Here is a 17,678-nt window from a genome sequence, read left to right on the forward strand (position 1 = left end):
TTTCTTCCATTCCAGTGAAGCCTGGACTGTACTTTTGGATCATATAGAGGCTAGAGATCAGAAATTGCATGCTGCTGGAGAAATACATCGTTTCAACCGAGATGTAGCAGATGCTTTGTCCAGAATTCAAGAGAAATATGCCAGCATATCCAGTGACCTTGGTCGAGATTTAGTCAGCGTGCAGAACCTAGTGCGGAAACATGAGGGTTTTGAAAATGACCTTGTTGCTCTTGAAGCACAGGTAATTTAAAAGCCTTATTCTTGTTAATTGTGAAGTTTTCGTTAAAAAAAAAACACAATTCAATGAATTTCAACTTTTTTTTTTACCTTCGTGGAGAAGATTAGGAAAATATTATTGAAGGCTCGAAATATTCAACATATATTCTTAGGTATATTGCAACGTGATATCTTGATACATTATGTAGGTATCTATATCAAGTACTATCAAAGTAACCCTCCATTATTGATACACCATGTACTTTACAAATTTAAAGAGATTTTTTTTACAGCTTCAAGTGCTTGTAGATGACAGTGTAAGATTGCAAAGCACATATCCAGGTGGCAATGCTGACCACATTCTCGAGCAGCAAAACATGGTAGTTCAGAACTGGAATGCCTTGCAAGAAAGAGCAACACAAAGAAAAATTGAATTGCAAGCTTCTTATCATTTGCAGCGGTTTTTAGCATCTGTAAGTCAATATTTATGCAAAAAAGTTCTTATTTGTTTCTACGAAGATTCTGAAAGTGCTGCTAACACACAAAATTATTGTATTTAATCCTCTTCTTTAATTAATATATTAGAAATTATTCCAGAGTTCTATTCATTTACATTGCATCATTTGACTTTTTTTTCCTGTTTCTCTGTATAACAATTGAAGTTGTTATAATTCATTATTTTCAGGTTCGTGATTTGGAAAACTGGGCGCAAAGTTTGTGTAACTCTTTAAAAACTGAAGAAAAGGTGAGAGATTTAGCATCAGCTCAGATATTGAAAGCAGAACATGAGCAGCTGAAGGCAGAAATAGAAGCTAGAGAAGATACCTTTGGTGCCATCGTTAATGTAGGAGAAGAAATGATTGGCAATGGACACTATGCTCATGAAGAGGTACGTTTCTTTATCTTGCTGCAGATTTTTTCTAGACTAGAATATTGGTTAATATTGAAATATATTGACCCCCATCTGCCTCTTTTTTTACAATCATATTTTTTTAATTAATCATTTTTATTAGATCCAAGAAAAATTAGATCAGCTTCTTGCTGTTCGAAGCGAACTTCATTCTACTTGGCATAAGAAAAAGGTTTACCTTGACCAACTTTGTGATTTGCATTTCTTCCTTCGAGATGCCAAGCAGTTAGAAACTATCAGTAGTCAACAGGAAGTAAGTAATTAAAAATTAGTTTTTTTTAAAGTAAAATGTTTTCTGCAGTAAAATGTTATAATTTTCATTATTTTTTTGTTAGTTTATAGTTTGTTTTCCTAAGTTTTAATGTTTTATAACACCTATTATTTTATATTTGTAAAGTGCTTTTCAATTGATGAACAGTTTAAAGATAGGATGTACAACAATCATTCGTAATTATTTTTATTCGTTCTGAAATGTATAAATGCATTTGATATGAAGTTCATCATTTTTATTACAATTTAATTGATATTTATATTCAAAGAAAAAGTTGAATTTTTATATTGTCACTTTTTTTCATATTCTAAAAACTAAATTTTTAAAATGTAATTATTAAATGTTTGCAAATTAAGACGTTATTTCAATTGCTTAATGCATTGTATTTCTTAATATATCTTCGTTATTTTTGATTTATGAGATATTTTGAATTATAATGTTTACAGATTTAATAATGTTAATGAGTGAAAGACTTATAGGTAGGTACATTTGTACTTAAATTACTATACCATTTCAAAGTAATTTCCAAGTTTCTTGCACTCTCACAAAGCAATCCTTGTTTCAGGCTTATCTGTCTGGTACAGATATTGGAGACACTGTAGAAGAAGTAGATACTCTATTCAAAAAACATGAGGCATTCGAAAAGCTGTTGAACTCTCAAAATGACAAAGTAAGTTGTCTTTTTTAATGGTTGCGTTGATGTTTTTCTTTTAACTTCTTATGCAGTGCATTCATATTGGTTGAGGTAAAGAAAATTGACATATGGTATGAAAAAACCCAGAAGCAGTTTAAAAAAAAGTTTCATACTGTTGTATATGACAATGGTTTCTTAATAAATCTTTTTATTTAACATCTATGTCTTGATAACTTCTTAAATCCTCTAAAAATATGTCATAAGTTCTATTAATTACTATTAAAATTATCCTGGTCCAAAATGCTGTTTTTCCTCTTTTGATAATCAAAGTTTTTATGATGGATTTTTTTTTATTCCGTACATCAGTTTTAGTTGAAGAAACTAGTGGAAAGTTCAATCACTCATAAAAAAATTGTACACATAACATTTAATCTATATTCATTCCTAGCCATATTTAAGAGTGAGATTGCATCATTAGTTTTTATAGCATTCATGTATATATTGTCAGGAGAAAATATCTTGTGTTAACCTGTTGTCCTTTGATATTATTGAAATTATTCCCTATATATTCCTTTACAAATAAAATATTCTTGAGAATGAAATATTTAATGTATGAATGAAATATAAAATGCAAAATGAGATTAAGTTAAATATTCTTGTTAAATGTAATCTAAATATTTTCTTGAGGATTATCTTGTTGTAGTACAAGCTCCATCCACAATACATGTTTTTTTTTTATCATTGATCATTTTTGTCGCATTAGTCATTTTCTGCTCTTTTTTTTTTTTTACTGTGATTGCCTCCAAAATACAGACAAGACATTTATTGATCTATTTGAATTGTGACAACATCATGATAGTCATAATTTTTTTTCTTAATGTCTATAAATTCCATTTTTAATTGAATGCATGAGAATTGAAATTTATTTATATTTGAATGAAAATTTCTATATTTATTAGCTTACTGCACTGCAAGAACATGGAAACAAACTATTGCAACAGAATCATTTTGACAGCAATACTATTCAAGCACGTCTTAATGAAGTAACTACTAGGTATGTGCTGTTTCTTGTGTATGTGTGGATGTGATATGTTCTAGTGTGTGCGGGGTTTTGCTTTGTTTAATTGTGTAACACGTGTAACAAAACTTTCATTTGTGTTTTTTACTTATGTTTATTCCAAAAAAGAAACAAAAGTTTTTTTTTCCAATTTTTGTTTCTGCAAAATTTTATATTCTTATATCATTGTTTAAATTGGTATTGATTTTAGGAGGAGTAAAGTTAAAGAATACAGCAACCTTCGGAAACAAAAACTTGCTGATGGTCTTTTGCATGCACAGTTCAGAAGAGATGCTACTGAGGTATTTACAGTATTTATTTTTTGCGGTAATTGATTGAAAATGGTTTTTTTATAAGTTTTTCTGAACTTAACCATTTCTTATCACAATAATTACAGGGCAATAAATTATAAAAGTTTATTTTCTTTCTCTTGATACTGGTTGTGTTTATTTGCTGCTTCACATTAAAATAAGAGATATTTTGATTATCACTTTTGGTTTCTTTTGGCCTTAGGCTGTCCTTGCTTGTATCTGTTCTTTGTAATTTTGCAGCAAGCAATGTTTTAAATCATTGATAACGCTATACAGTATAACTATCTGAAACAAGAAAATAAAATTTGCTGTTACAATCAATGAAGAATCGGATCAGAAAGTACTGCAGAGCCAAATCTATACAAACGGTAGAATCTATATTCTTTCAACTTATTTGTGGCAATTTTTGTGGGGGGAAGAACCCCCACCTCTCTACTCACAAGTTGGGAGAAGAAAAACCTTTTAGTGATGATAAATTTCATGAAAGAAAGACTGAAGAACTATTATGAAAAATGTTATTGCATTTTAACAAAAGTCATCAGGTTCATTCAATAGTGAAGTGGTGGCGATTTTTGATAAACAGTGAAATTTTTATTCCTGTATTTGCTAAACTATTTACAAACATTCCTAGCAAGGAAAAGGTCCCAAGGTGGTTATCCTCCAAAAATTATGAAAAAATTTAAGTACGTACATTCATCTCCCCCAGAAACACATAAAAACAAAAAAAGTAGTTGCAGAGTGCAATCATTAAAGCCCCAAAAAATTATTAAAAAATTACAACAGTTGGATCATCTCACTCATGACCTCTCATGCTTTTTGGCAATTATCTATTAGAAAAAATTTCTTTTCTCTCTCTCACACATACATTCTACTTCTGCTTTTTATTTTTTTCCCCCTCTAGCCTCTCTTTTCTAAGAAACTAGTTGGTCTACTTTGTCTGTGCATGATCATGTACTGTTTTAATGACACCACTCTAGTGTTGCAGGGTTTTTAGTTCATTCCTGGCATTTATTGGCATTCAAAATATTAATATTTACAATTTTATGAATAACCCATAATAATTCTGCCAGATTTTTATTTTTCTGCATATTTAAATGAGTAGAGTCAGTGGTAATTTTTTTCAAAACATTTTGAAGATTTAATCTTGGGACCCTTTCCTTTTAAAGTGTTTTGTTTCTCGAAATTTGTTTTGTTTCTCTCTTGAGCATTCCGAATAGTGTATTTTTTTCAAATGTCAATTAAATTTTAAATATTTCCCATAAATATAAGAGTTGATATTAATTAACTCTAACATTTTTAATTATGAATGCTTTTTAATTTTAGATTTTTTGTTACTGAGTTGTTTTATATTAAATTTTAAGTAAAACAATTAAATTTCATTCAGGCGGAAGCATGGATCGAGGATAAGAAAAAATATCTGGAATCTGAGCAAGGAATGAGTCAAATAGCTAGTCTTGAAGATAAAATGAAGAAACTACAAAAGCATCAGGCATTCCAAGCAGAGTTATCTGCCCACAAAGGGAATATACAGAGCATTAAACAGGTAATATTAGTTTTTCTTAAAAATTTTTAACTGTTGTTTTTTTGCATGATTTGATTTTAATGATTTTACACAACATTTTAATGTTTTCCCTTTTTTCTTTTTTAACTCATAAAGAAGGGAGAAATCTTGCTTTCAAAGAATCATGATTCATCAATAGCAGTACGTCAGCAACTGGAAAAGTTACTACACCAATGGAACGAATTGCTTTCTCTGTCAACAAACTTGGGCAGAGGCCTTGAAGAAGCTCAAGATATTCTTGAATTCAATAATCAAGCTGAAAAGGTTGAAGCATGGATAAGAGATAAAGTGAGATATTATCGATTAACATTTTTGTAGTTTTATTTTTATTTTGAGTATGACAAAAAAAAAGTTCATCAACGAAAATTGTGTGTTTCAATTTTTGTACAGGAAATGATGGTGCAAGCAAGTGATACTGGTAAAGATTATGAGCATTGCCAAAGTCTACAGAGAAAACTGGATGACGTGGACTCTGTATGTCAAAAATTTTATTTGTGATCTATTATAGTTGTGAAATGCCAGCATATTTCTATCAAAATAGTTATAGTTGCATTGACCAAATTTTTGTGCTTGATTTCCTTGTGCAAAAAAAGTTCTCATAATGGTGTCTTTGTCAATTGCAAAACTGCTTTCAATTCCATTAATCACAGCATTCTTTGGCAAGTGTTGTGCCAATACTGGACTCGGTGCGCATTTTATCTGTATTCTCCAAGACATTCAAAAGCCTTCATTCAAATAAGATCATCTGGGCTGACTGACAATATACTGTACCTGTGAATCAGGGTGTATTGCAGGGAGAAATTTTGATCCCTACTCTTTTTTCACTTTACATCTTGGATCTTGTAAGAAGACTCGACTTGTCTCCCATTTCCAAATTAACAGAGATAAATTTCCTCATTCTCTCATATACGCAGATAATATGGTCATCTTTGCTGATTCAGTTATTAATCTTCAGCAAAAAATTTCAGTTTTGGAGCAATTTTGTATTGACTTCGAAATAGCAGTGTGCTTGATAGTGGGAGGGAAATGGTATTATAAAAGGGGGGGGGGGGGTAGCCAGTGTTGGAAGTTGTAGGGAATTACACCTACTTAAGAGTACCTTTCTCGTCAACAAGCTCATTTCACATAGCTAAAACTCATTTTCTGATGAAAGTCAAATCCACGATCAAAGTCAGTTGACCTATGAAGTTTCGCCATAGTTCATACAAAACTTTCATCACTAACCACAGCTTTCAAATTTTTCCATTCCCTTGTGATCTCAACACTTTTTTACGGGACATCTGTTTGGTCTACTAATTACCAAAATGACTTGGAAGTGATTTTTACTCTTTTTGCCAGGAAGCTTCTAACATTGCCAAGGCCAATCCGTGGATATATATAAAAGTGGAGCTTGGGCAGCCTTCTTTGTCAATCCAGTTGAAGAAGGCTGTTCTGTTAATGTATATTCGTACATTGGAAATGAATGGCAATAGATTGCCTAGACTTTGCTTCAATAAATTATATGCTTGGATGGATTTCGACCCTAATAATTCATTTAACTGGTTATCCAATGTTTGGAAAATTTTAATGAGACCGGCTTCAGTCTTCTCAAGTTTATACACAATGTGATTGTCTTTAAACATTTTTTCTTTCCTCGTATAATCTGAACACTGAAAGATTATAGTTGTCAGTCCGATATGGCTAAAATACGTGGCACAATTCATCTCCCACTTTACAAAAACAAACAAATTTTTAATTCTCTCAAACAGGAATTCATATAAAATGATTGATAGTCTGTAGCTTTGGCTTCCACATAATTTATTTTAATAAAAATAATCTGTGCAAATGTGGATTGAAATTGCACATTTTGCAACGTGGGGATAATTCAGACCTGGGTCTCATATTTTGTTAAGGTACCCTGCTTATAACTCATATGATGTGCATTTTCTGGGACTGGTCTCAACTGACTATATAGTAATCTTTACCTTAATGACCATTAATTATAATAGCATCTTTCGTTTTTTCCATGCCATTTGTAATTTTTGTACTTTGTTTGACTGATGCCCCATACACAATTTCCCAGACGTGCTTGTCTTTCATTTATTTTATTTTGCACTTGCAGATAGTTTTTATATACTCACTAATTTTTATTTTGTGTTCTTACTTATTTATATCATGTTTTTACTAATTAATACTTTATAATCCTGTTTTTAATAATCTTGCAACTGTATTGTAATTGCAGCTGTATTTGTGTTGCCATGAGTCCATGCATCCAAACAAATAAAGATTGATATTTCTATCAAAATCAATTACTTTTCTTGGGATTATTTTCTTTACCAATGCATAAGAAGCTTATCAAATGTGGAGTTTAGTGTTTTTTATTTTATGAAATTATCTACTCTAACACAAAATACTTTTTTCCCCTCATAGGACATGCGTGTAGATGAATCAAGAATGAAAACAATTAATGCTCTTGCTGACAAATTAGTTCGTCAAGGGAGGTCAGACACTGGCACTATTCAGACAAGGCAACAAGAGTTGAATAGCAAGTAAGCTGAACCAACATATGCATTATAATTAGAAACACAGTTAAGCACAAATAAAAAAATTATTTTTCATACCAATAAAAACAAACTTAAATTTGTGAGAGATTTATCTTCCTGATCTTTTCTATGTCGAATAATACAAATGTTTTGTTTTAACTGTCTAGATGGAAAGCGCTGCAAGGAGCTCTAGAAGTCTACAGAGAGAAACTAGCCTGTGCTGCTGAGATACATGCATTTAACAGAGATATAGATGATACGAATGATAGAATTCATGAAAAGGTAATGTTTAAATTTTTTTTGTATCATTTTTGATCATGTGTATTCAAAAAGAGTTTTTTTAAATCATGCTATTTTCAAAGAAGGTATCAATTGTTGGTATTTGAATTTATTAAGAAACTTAAATCTTTATGTTGAAGATTGTTTGATTTGCAATTACATTTCTTCCATAAAGCAGATGTGATTGTTTGATTCACATCTGCTTTATGTAAGAAATGTAAAGCCAAACTATATTTTTATTGAATTTTGTTATCTTTAATTTGTGAATACAAGTATGATGTTGACCAGTTTTTAGTTGATTTCATTTGATCACTTTCCTAATGCTTTTGTCATAGTTTCTATCAATGAACAAAGAAGAAGATGCAAAGGACTTACCATCTGTAGAATCACTTCAGAGGAAACAGGAGGCAGTAGAAAGAGACATGACTGCTATAGAGGCTAAACTGAAGGTAATATGTAATCATAACTGTTGAATATAAATCAATATTAACAGCTGGCTGATGCAAAGATATATTTAGGAAAGAGAGAAAATGCCCTAGACCACTAGACTACAGAGGCAATGAATATCTCAATCTTTCATTGGAGCTAATGCTCACTGAACAGGATCCTACATGGACAGTCGGACCTAACTTAGGCCAAAGCTCACAATTGCTGACAATACCACCAGAGGGCAACTTATCTGAGAATGATGTCACTCTCCGCTATCCATACAAAGGTTTTTAATAGCTAGCTGATGCAAAGATATATTTTAAAAAAGAGAGGAAATTCAACTTGTTGGATCATCATCCTCGTATAAATCATTTCCCCAAGTTAACAGGATTACTTTTTTTTCTTTCATTACCCAGATTGTATGCACTGGTTAGACCAGGGGATCTGAAACTGTGCGCCATGATGACTTTGACAAAGGTTTTTCATAGATTCTTCGTTAACCAGCTCTGGGGAACCAATGGAGCTCGCAGATAAGCCTTGAATAGACAAAAGGGGCGCCGAAAGTGGAAAATTTTTGAGACCCCCCACCCCCCCGGGTTAGACTATTGCATAGTTAGTAAAATTGATGGCAGCACTGCACATAAAACATTACACCGAAATGAGCATCATGTTAGGTTTACAACACATATACACATAGCTTCCAGCATGGCCCTGGTCGTCTTTGACAACCTGCTAAAATGTCTTCATTAAGACAGAGCAGCAGGCCATGATCTGGTTAGAAAGAGGTTAGACTATTGTGCAAAAATGAGCACGATAATTCACTCATCTACCACTTTCACTTCAAAAATTTAAGCAGCACCATTACAAAAACACTCATAATCTGACAATATAAGTACTTTAGTACATTTCCTACATGTGTAAGCGAAAGAGGGTTCTCATACTAGGGGATTTCAATTACCCGGGTATTGATTGGGAGAACCTTTCATCTGGAAATCAGTATGAAAGAGACTTTCTTAAGTTGGTGCTCGAAAATTTTTTGTATCAGCATGTATCAGAAGCCACTAGGGGTACTGCTATTTTGGATTTAGTTCTGAGGATCTAGTTGAACATGTTTCGGTGGGGGAAGAGTTTTCTTCCAGTGATCATCGTATCGTCAGATTTCACTGTAACTTTTCCTCGGGTAAGGTTGATAACAAAAGACTGGTTCCTTGTTTTCGGAGAACTAACTTTGATGTTTTGCGAAGAAGGTTAGCGGAAGTTTTCAAAGACCGGTTGGAATCAGTAGGGGTGGTAAGTCAATGGGAAGAATTTAGTACGAAGCTGTCCTCTGTTTTGCACGACGTCATACCCTTTGTTCGAAAAAAGCGTGTTTGTAGATCACACCCTCTATGGTTCACGGATAGCGTGCGGAACCTTTATCTTGAAAAGAAAAGAGCATTCAGAGAGTATAAAAGTGGACGAGGTGACCTATCATTGTTTACTGATAAAAGAAGACTGTTGAAGAAAGCGATAAGGGATAGTAAAAAGCAAGTTGAATCTAGGTTGGCAGATAACATTGGCTCTGACCCAAAATCATTTTTTCGATATGTCAATAATGGATGTAAGGGGACAGTTGGCCCCCTCTCGATAGGAGGCTCAAAAGTAGAGAGCAATGTAGGCATGTGTAGTGCTTTCAATGACTTTTTCGCGTCGGTTTTTAATGGAGATAATGATATTCGATATACGGGTGTTGCATGGGGTAATAAAACGCTCAACGATATTCAAGTGGAAGACGTGGAGGTCCTAAATCTTCTAAGAAATGTATGTGCAAGCAAAGCACCAGGACCAGATGATATCTATCCCAGGGTTCTCAGGGAAGGTGCTAATGAATTGTTGGGGCCAGTCGCACAGATATACAGGAGTAGTGTTGCTGAGGGTATCGTCCCGAGAGATTGGAAACTGGCTAACGTTGTTCCGATATTTAAGAAGGGTAGTAGAGAAGTGGTGTCTAATTATCGTCCAGTGAGTTTGACGAGCTCCCTCTTGAAAATTTTGGAAATTATCATCAAAAGGCAGTTTGTGAAGTGGATAGACGAGAATAATGTATTGTCGGATAATCAGCATGAGTTCAGGAAGGGGAAGTCATGTGTAACTAACCTCCTTTGCTTCTATGATTACGTGACTAAGGCTTTGGGTAAGAGCAAAAATGTCGACGTTGTTTACCTTGATCTCCAGAAGGCATTCGATCGGGTCCAACATGGCAAACTCTTGAAGCGTTTACACGAGATTGGAATAGGGGGCAACTTGCTGAATTGGATAGAATCGTGGTTAAGAGATAGGTCGCAACGAGTTATGGTGAACGGGGAATTCTCTGGTTGGACAGACGTCACAAGTGGAGTTCCTCAGGGAAGTGTCCTTGGCCCCATACTTTTTTCACTTTTTATCGACAAACTCGATCAGGGTATCGATGGAATTACTAGCAAATTCGCAGATGATGTGAAGCTAATGGGGGTAATCGGAAATGAAAGCGATAGGGAGTTGCTCCAGACCAACTTAGACAAGATTGCAGCATGGGCAAATGAATGGAGCATGACGTTTAGCGTAGATAAGTGCATGGTCGCTCATTTTGGTTCGAACAACCCACGGTTCTCTTACGAGTTGAATGGTGTCACTATTCCGGATGCAACTAGAGTCACCGATTTGGGAATTCTCATTGACGAGCGACTTAAGTTTTCTGAACATTGTTCAGCGGTTGTCAAAAAAACGAATAGAATGCTTGGTCTCATTTTCAAAAAGGTCTCTTCGCATTCTCCTAAAGTCATTCTTCCGCTTTTTCGAGGCTTAGTTCGTCCTGGAATGGAGTATGCTGTAAGGTTTTGGAGACCATACCTACAGAGGGACATAGACTTGGTTGAAGGGGTGCAGAGAAGAGCTACGCGTGTCCTTATTGGCACACAGGGCTTGAGTTATGAAGAAAGACTTAATTTTTTGAATATGTTTACTTTGGATGAACGCAGGTGTCGAGGAGATATGATCGAAGTGTTCAAAATTTTCAATGGGATGGATAGGATGGACCATGAACTTTTAGTACACCGCCAATCGACTGCTTTTACAAGGGGACACCAGTATCGATTGGTGAGGGACAATGCAAGGTTATGGTGTCGCAGGGAATTTTTCTCCAATAGGGTTGTTAATAAATGGAATAGCTTACCCCCGGAGGTAGTAAATTGTAACACAATTGACACGTTTAAAAAGAAATACGATAAACATGTTGGGGTAAATCGAGAAGCTATCCATTCTTAGAATAAAACAACCATAAGTATTCTTTATGGGCATTGTATAATATTTTATCATGTGTATATATTGTTTGTAATTTGTGTTAATTGCATTTTTAATTGGGTTGCTGTATTTTTGAAACATATGACAACCATATTTTTATGGGCATCTTTTTATCAGCCACCTCGTTGGACATTTTGCCTGTTGTGGCGTTGTATTTGTATTTGTATTTAGATCCATGCACATATCCAAACTTACAATCCTTTCCTACATGCACCAATTTGTAAGAAATTCAGAAGAGGAATGTATGCAAAGTTAAATGTATGGTTACGTAATTGTAGTGCAGCAATGAAATCCAAATAAGAACAACATTTTTATGAACTCAGGAATTTTATTCATTTAGAGACACTCTGAAACCAACTAAGCTACCTCACAATTCTTAACTTTTAATGTGGTTATAGACAAGAAATGAATGTCTTTTTTTTCATAAAGAATATGGCATCCTACCTGATGAACAAAGAATAGAAATATCTGTAATATTTTTCCATCATTCTTTAAGTTTTGAGATGGAAAACATAGGAACTTCATATACATTTCAATATTTCTTGCAGGAACATGATTCTGAAGCCAGGCGCTTGGGTCACAAAAATCCTGAAATGGCAGCCGGTACTAGGACGAAATTGTCAGAAGTTCAAGAAAATTGGCGCAAGTTAACTAGTCTATGCCACGGAAGGTATGCGAACAGACTTGTCACATGGATCAGCTTTAACACTGAGAATATTAACATTATTTCACATCTAATAATAAATATAAATTCATATCTTTCAATTTTTTAGGAAGCAGACTTTGTCAACTGCATATACTCTGCATAAATTCATGTCAGATCTGAATGAACTTGTGAGTATATAGTAATCATCAACATAATAGTCATAATACATGCAATAGTCAAAAATACATGCAATGGCTATAAAGCATGCAAAGAATGAAGTTTCTGAAGAGTATTTGAATCTCATCTCTTTCTGGTGAAATGTTTATAAAATATGTTGTTAATGTTCATCTTTTCATATTAGGAATCTTGGGTAAATGACATCACATCTCGAATGACATCAGTTGAACTTGCTCAAAGTATATCAGAAGCTGAAAGCATGTTGCATCTGCATAAGGAAAGAAAAGTGAGTCCAATTTAAAAAAAAAAAAATCAGATTTATCAGTTAACTAAATTTACCGATTTCCAATTTTCTTTGAAATCTGTATTATGTGGCTGAGAACTGCTCTTTTCTAACCACATAAACATTGGGTTTTGGGTGAAGTATTTGAAATGATCGGCTGATTCGTTTTACTTAGTTGAAATTAACATTGCTTCTGTTTTATAGGCCGAAATAGATGGAAGACAAGAAGCATTCAAAGTCTTGAAAGAATTTGGCCACAAACTTTTACAGCAGAAGCATGCAGCAAAAGAAACATTGGAAGGAAAGCTCCAGCATCTGGAAGATATGCGAAGGAATTTATCTCAAACCTGGGAAGAACGTCAGAACATTTTCACTCAGTGTTATGATCTTCAGGTATGAACACTTGTGATTTAGTATAATCATTTTAAGATATTTTTTTCCTAGTGAAGAACCCATGAGCATAGGAAAGTTAATATATTCTGTTTGTATGTTTCTACTTAGCAAAATATATTTCATTTCAGTTATGCCAGAAATGATTAATTATAGTCTATAACATGATAGCACACATCACTTAACCATAAATATATATGTAACTCTATTGCTTATTTAATTGAATATTTTTTTTTATCAAAGGTCTTTAAAGAGCATTATGATCTGGTTGATTCATGGCTGTCTTCAAAAGAAGCGTTTTTGAACAACGAAGACTTAGGGGTAATGTATACTTGATAATGTAATTAATGTATATCAATATAGTCTCTGCACTATGAATAGCTGCTATAAATTTGATCAGCATTAATTGAAAAATATTTTGAACATTTGGTAATTTTCACCTGGGTATATCAAATTATAGTTGGCATATTGCTTTTACTCACTTTAAAATAGCATGAAATTTTTGTTTTAATATTTTTTTTATAGTTTGTTCGTTCTCTCCTCCCCGTTGTGTCAATAATTCTTTTGAGCAACCAATCATATTGATGTTTTGAAATAGTTTTGTGATTTTCCTGCTCAAATGCAATTTTTTTTTTTTACATTTGAAAAACCTGATTCATTTCAAGGTGGGTCATATGATCGTACTAAAGTTACTAAGTTTAAACGCATTATATTTGTAATTTATATACAGCAGAGCCACAATAACTCGACTACCCTGTAACTCAACATTTATTATTCTAGCGGTTGGTGCAATAGTAAATTCAATGGGGAGAAACTTTTGTAATTCAGCATAAGATGACTAAATCCTGCTTAAGTCAACCACGATTTGTACCCTGTTATCATAGATGTGACTGTTAAAATCAAATGAACCTTGCTAACTTGACATCCACTTAAATCAGTATGTTTATTGATACCCTTGGGATATTGAGGTTTCACTGTACTTCATATCATAAAGATTGATTTTTCTCATGCGATCAACAGATATTAATTAGATTAGCTTTTTATATCCTACATTTAATATATCTATGGTATAAATGTATAATACATTTTACTTACAAATTTGTGTAGGATTCCATGTCAAGTGTAGAAGCTTTGATCAAAAAACACGACAACTTTGAAAAAACCATGCACGCTCAAGGAGACAAGGTGGATCAACTAGAAAAGTTTACTACTGAACTGACGACATCTAAACATTATGATAGTAATAGCATTCAAAACAAATGCCAAGCTGTGTGCCAAAGAAGAGACAAGCTGAAAGAAAATGCTCTTGTTAGACGTAAGAAGCTTCAGGAATCTAAGGTGTACCAACGATTTCTGCGAAACGTGTATGAGGTATGTGCAATTCAAAATTCATTGCTTCTATATAAAATGTGATGAGTATGAAGCGTGTAATAATTATCACGTTCAATTCCAATAGGTCGTGGGTTGGATAAATGAGAAGATGCAAGTGGCTTCGGATGAGACATACAGGGATCCAACAAATCTTCTGAGCAAAATTCAGAAACAAGCTGCTTTCGAGGCCGAGCTAGCTGCCAACAAAGGACGTGTCGATGCTGTGATGAATGAAGGTGAAAAATTAATAGGAACTAACCACTTTGCTTCTTTTGAGATTCAGAACCAATTGCAAGAACTGGAACAGCTGTGGAGACAATTGCTTGACCAAACAGCATTAAAAAAAGAACGTTTGCAAGATGCTTATCAGGTGAGTCTGGTAACTATTTCAAAAAAGTTGGTGTAAAACACTTTTATCAATATTCATATCAGTTGTAAAAGAAAAATACAGAAATAATTTAAAATTTGTTTTATCATTTATCTGTAAGTTCAAATTGCAACTGAACATGACTTGTTTACAAAGTCTTTTGAGTCTAGATTATTTGCAGTATTCAGGTAACACTTTTTAATTTTCATTTGCATCATAATTTCTAGTGTATTCTCAAAACAGTTTTTTAGTTTCATTTTCCCAGTATTCAAAATTTGTATTTTTCCACCATCTCTTGTGCAGGCTTTACAGTTCAATCGTATGTTAGATGAGCTTGATGCCTGGATGGATGATGTTGAGCTGCTGCTTCAGTCAGAAGATCATGGAAAAGACCTTACTTCTGTGCAGAATTTATTGAAAAAACATCAAGTAAGATTTTATCCACAAATCATTATTTCAGTTTAAATTAATTTATGTTGCTGTTTATATATCATAAATTTTTATTTTGTGGTTCACTATTTGCTTTTTAACATCAACCTAATAATTCTTTTTAGCAACTTGAAGCTGATATAAACAATCATGCCGAGAATATTGCACAAGTCAAGGATTTGAATGCTAGCTTCCAAAACAGTGATCATTTCTTAAAAGATGAAATCAATGAAAGAGCTTCAGCTGTAGTTAACAGGTATACCATGTGCTACACTTTGAATCTGGTTTTGGATGTTATTATATATATATAAGTTGGTGATTATTCTTTATTGTTTACATTTATTTTTTCATTGAAAAACCCTGCTAACATATATTTCTATTGTATGTCGGATAGCTTCAGTTTCTATAAAAAATTTTAAGCAAATTTTCTCTTGTTCAAGTTGTAAACAAATTTTCCTTAAAAAAATTTAATTTTTTTAAAATTCAGATATTTTGCTTAATCGTTGTTAAGAGAGAATTCCATTTTCTTAGACACAGGTGTTAATAAGAATATAGTGATTTCAAGCTATCTTTTGATGTTAGATGAGTATGTAATTATTGAAAGAACATGGAGAGAGAGAGAAAATAAATCTGTGAGCTGTTCGTGCAACATTCGCATAGCTGCCAAGTCTACCAGATTTACCAGGAGGTTCTCCAATTTCTATTCTATCTCCGTGACTTCTGAAATGTTCTGTGTCCCAAATTTTCACTGATTTTAAAAAATCCCTTATTTTTGGGGAAGAGGGTATTATTCCCAAAGAATTTACCTGGAAACGATTAGTTGTCTATGTTTTTCTGTTAAAATGATGTCACATGTCTGAAATTATTATTGCCAGTACACCAAATCACAAAAAAAATCTTTGTTTCTGGTGAGGGAAAAGAAAATTTGCCAAAACAGCCAGCATAAGTTTGGCCTTGTTGCAGTAGAATCAGTAAGATGATTGGCATCCCAGATTGCCATATAACCTGTTATCTGGGTCCATTCTGTTTTTTTTTTTTTGACCCGCCAATAATTTTTCATTTCCGTGATTTTGATTCAAATGTAATGACAGGTAATTCACAATAGTGTTAATTATCATTTGGAGGCGATTATTAATTTGCCTTGCCATTTGGCAATAATTGGCAATGACTAGCATGATGTTGCATTTCACAAAAAAATCGCAATGATTTTACTCTTTCATTAATTAAAAATCCCTCTTTTTTTCTTTTTTTTAAATCCCTTTTGTATTCTGCGTACAGTTTTTCTATGGAATTTATATTTGGGGAAATATCCCTAGTTATTCTCCAAAGTTGCAGCTATGCATTAACATGTTTCAATTCTTTTGGTGCTTATTCTCTGAATCACGTTCAGGTATCAATCGCTACATGATCCTGTTCAAATAAGATGCGAAAATCTGGAAGATTCATTGTTGCTACATCAGTTCAATCGGGATACTGAAGACGAGTTGTCATGGATTCGAGAGAAAGAACCACAAGCTGCTTCCGCAGACCTTGGTGACAATCTAATCAGTGTGCAATCATTACAGAAAAAACATCAGGTTGGTGTCTATTCTGAAAAATATTTATTATGATCTCTTAAGAAAGTTTGAAATCGAACTGACATTCTTTATCTTTCAGTCACTTGAAGCTGAAATACATGCCAGAGAACCTCTCGTTGTCTCTGTAGTAAACAAAGGAAAACAAATGGTTCGAATTGGACACTATGCTGCTACTGATGTTGAGAAAAAGCTAAATCATTTGCAATCTTCGTTGCAGCAGTTGAAGGATTTAGCAAGTGTTCGTCGGTTAAGGCTGTTGGATGCAGTGGAATCGCAAATGGTTTGCCATGTTATTCTGAGAATATAAAATAAATGTTTCCTAGTGTTAATGAATAAGCATTTTAATTGAAAGTTTTGAATATGTTAATGTATACCTTTTGGACTTTTTATTTTAGTTCTACTCCGAAGTCAGTGAAGCTGAAGCCTGGATTCGAGAGAAAAAACCTTTATTAACTACCAGTGATCTTGGCAAAGATGAAGATTCTGTTGAGGTAGTTTTTGAATATTTTTACTTTGTGTACTAATTAGTTGAAAAGATTGATTTGAAGTACTTTTTCTGAAAGTATCTGAAATTTGCTGTTTGGCAGTCAGAATGGTGAGTGAGCTAATCTTCAGTTGTGCAGGTCTTTGGCCAAATCTCAGTTTGGGCATGGATATTTACCAACGCCCACACTTTGGGGCTATTCAAATATTACATCAGCATTGGGGGGTGGGATTTGAATGATGATTACGTCATCAACCACCCTTTATGAAAGTATGAAATATTCTTAATGGCATCTTTACTGGGAATGCCAAAATGAATCGGCAAGAAAAATCGTCCCTAGTTTGTGTGGATACTTAAACTAACATTCTTATAGATAAGTCTTCTATAGACCGCCCCCTATCCTACCTTACTAAAGCGGAGAGGGTATATTGGCTGAACTGTTTTGT

At 33.5% G+C, this 17,678-nt stretch overlaps 1 protein-coding gene across 4 annotated transcripts in view; it reads left to right on the top strand.

Annotated features, from left to right (window-relative positions):
- Positions 1 to 17,678, top strand: part of kst (spectrin beta chain, non-erythrocytic 5 kst) — a 153,996-nt gene that overhangs the window by 109,729 nt on the left and 26,589 nt on the right. For all 4 annotated transcript variants that reach the window (XM_089245872.1, XM_089245887.1, XM_089245895.1 and 1 more), the window contains exons 41-65: positions 16 to 241; positions 510 to 689; positions 902 to 1,105; positions 1,230 to 1,379; positions 1,963 to 2,067; positions 2,991 to 3,085; positions 3,300 to 3,390; positions 4,784 to 4,942; positions 5,057 to 5,248; positions 5,351 to 5,434; positions 7,370 to 7,488; positions 7,650 to 7,764; positions 8,097 to 8,210; positions 12,057 to 12,178; positions 12,282 to 12,342; positions 12,516 to 12,617; positions 12,819 to 13,007; positions 13,248 to 13,325; positions 14,112 to 14,375; positions 14,461 to 14,745; positions 15,046 to 15,171; positions 15,297 to 15,427; positions 16,562 to 16,748; positions 16,828 to 17,028; positions 17,144 to 17,239. In XM_089245872.1, the coding sequence (XP_089101998.1) occupies positions 16 to 241; positions 510 to 689; positions 902 to 1,105; positions 1,230 to 1,379; positions 1,963 to 2,067; positions 2,991 to 3,085; positions 3,300 to 3,390; positions 4,784 to 4,942; positions 5,057 to 5,248; positions 5,351 to 5,434; positions 7,370 to 7,488; positions 7,650 to 7,764; positions 8,097 to 8,210; positions 12,057 to 12,178; positions 12,282 to 12,342; positions 12,516 to 12,617; positions 12,819 to 13,007; positions 13,248 to 13,325; positions 14,112 to 14,375; positions 14,461 to 14,745; positions 15,046 to 15,171; positions 15,297 to 15,427; positions 16,562 to 16,748; positions 16,828 to 17,028; positions 17,144 to 17,239 (3,676 nt within the window). The remainder of the gene's footprint in view (positions 1 to 15; positions 242 to 509; positions 690 to 901; positions 1,106 to 1,229; positions 1,380 to 1,962; positions 2,068 to 2,990; positions 3,086 to 3,299; positions 3,391 to 4,783; positions 4,943 to 5,056; positions 5,249 to 5,350; positions 5,435 to 7,369; positions 7,489 to 7,649; positions 7,765 to 8,096; positions 8,211 to 12,056; positions 12,179 to 12,281; positions 12,343 to 12,515; positions 12,618 to 12,818; positions 13,008 to 13,247; positions 13,326 to 14,111; positions 14,376 to 14,460; positions 14,746 to 15,045; positions 15,172 to 15,296; positions 15,428 to 16,561; positions 16,749 to 16,827; positions 17,029 to 17,143; positions 17,240 to 17,678) is intronic.

This window comes from Pholcus phalangioides, unplaced genomic scaffold, assembly GCF_987345545.1.
Source record: "Pholcus phalangioides strain wild (caught in Gottingen) unplaced genomic scaffold, Ppha-v1.0 ptg000003l_1, whole genome shotgun sequence".
Classification (NCBI taxonomy): Eukaryota; Metazoa; Arthropoda; class Arachnida; order Araneae; family Pholcidae; genus Pholcus; species Pholcus phalangioides.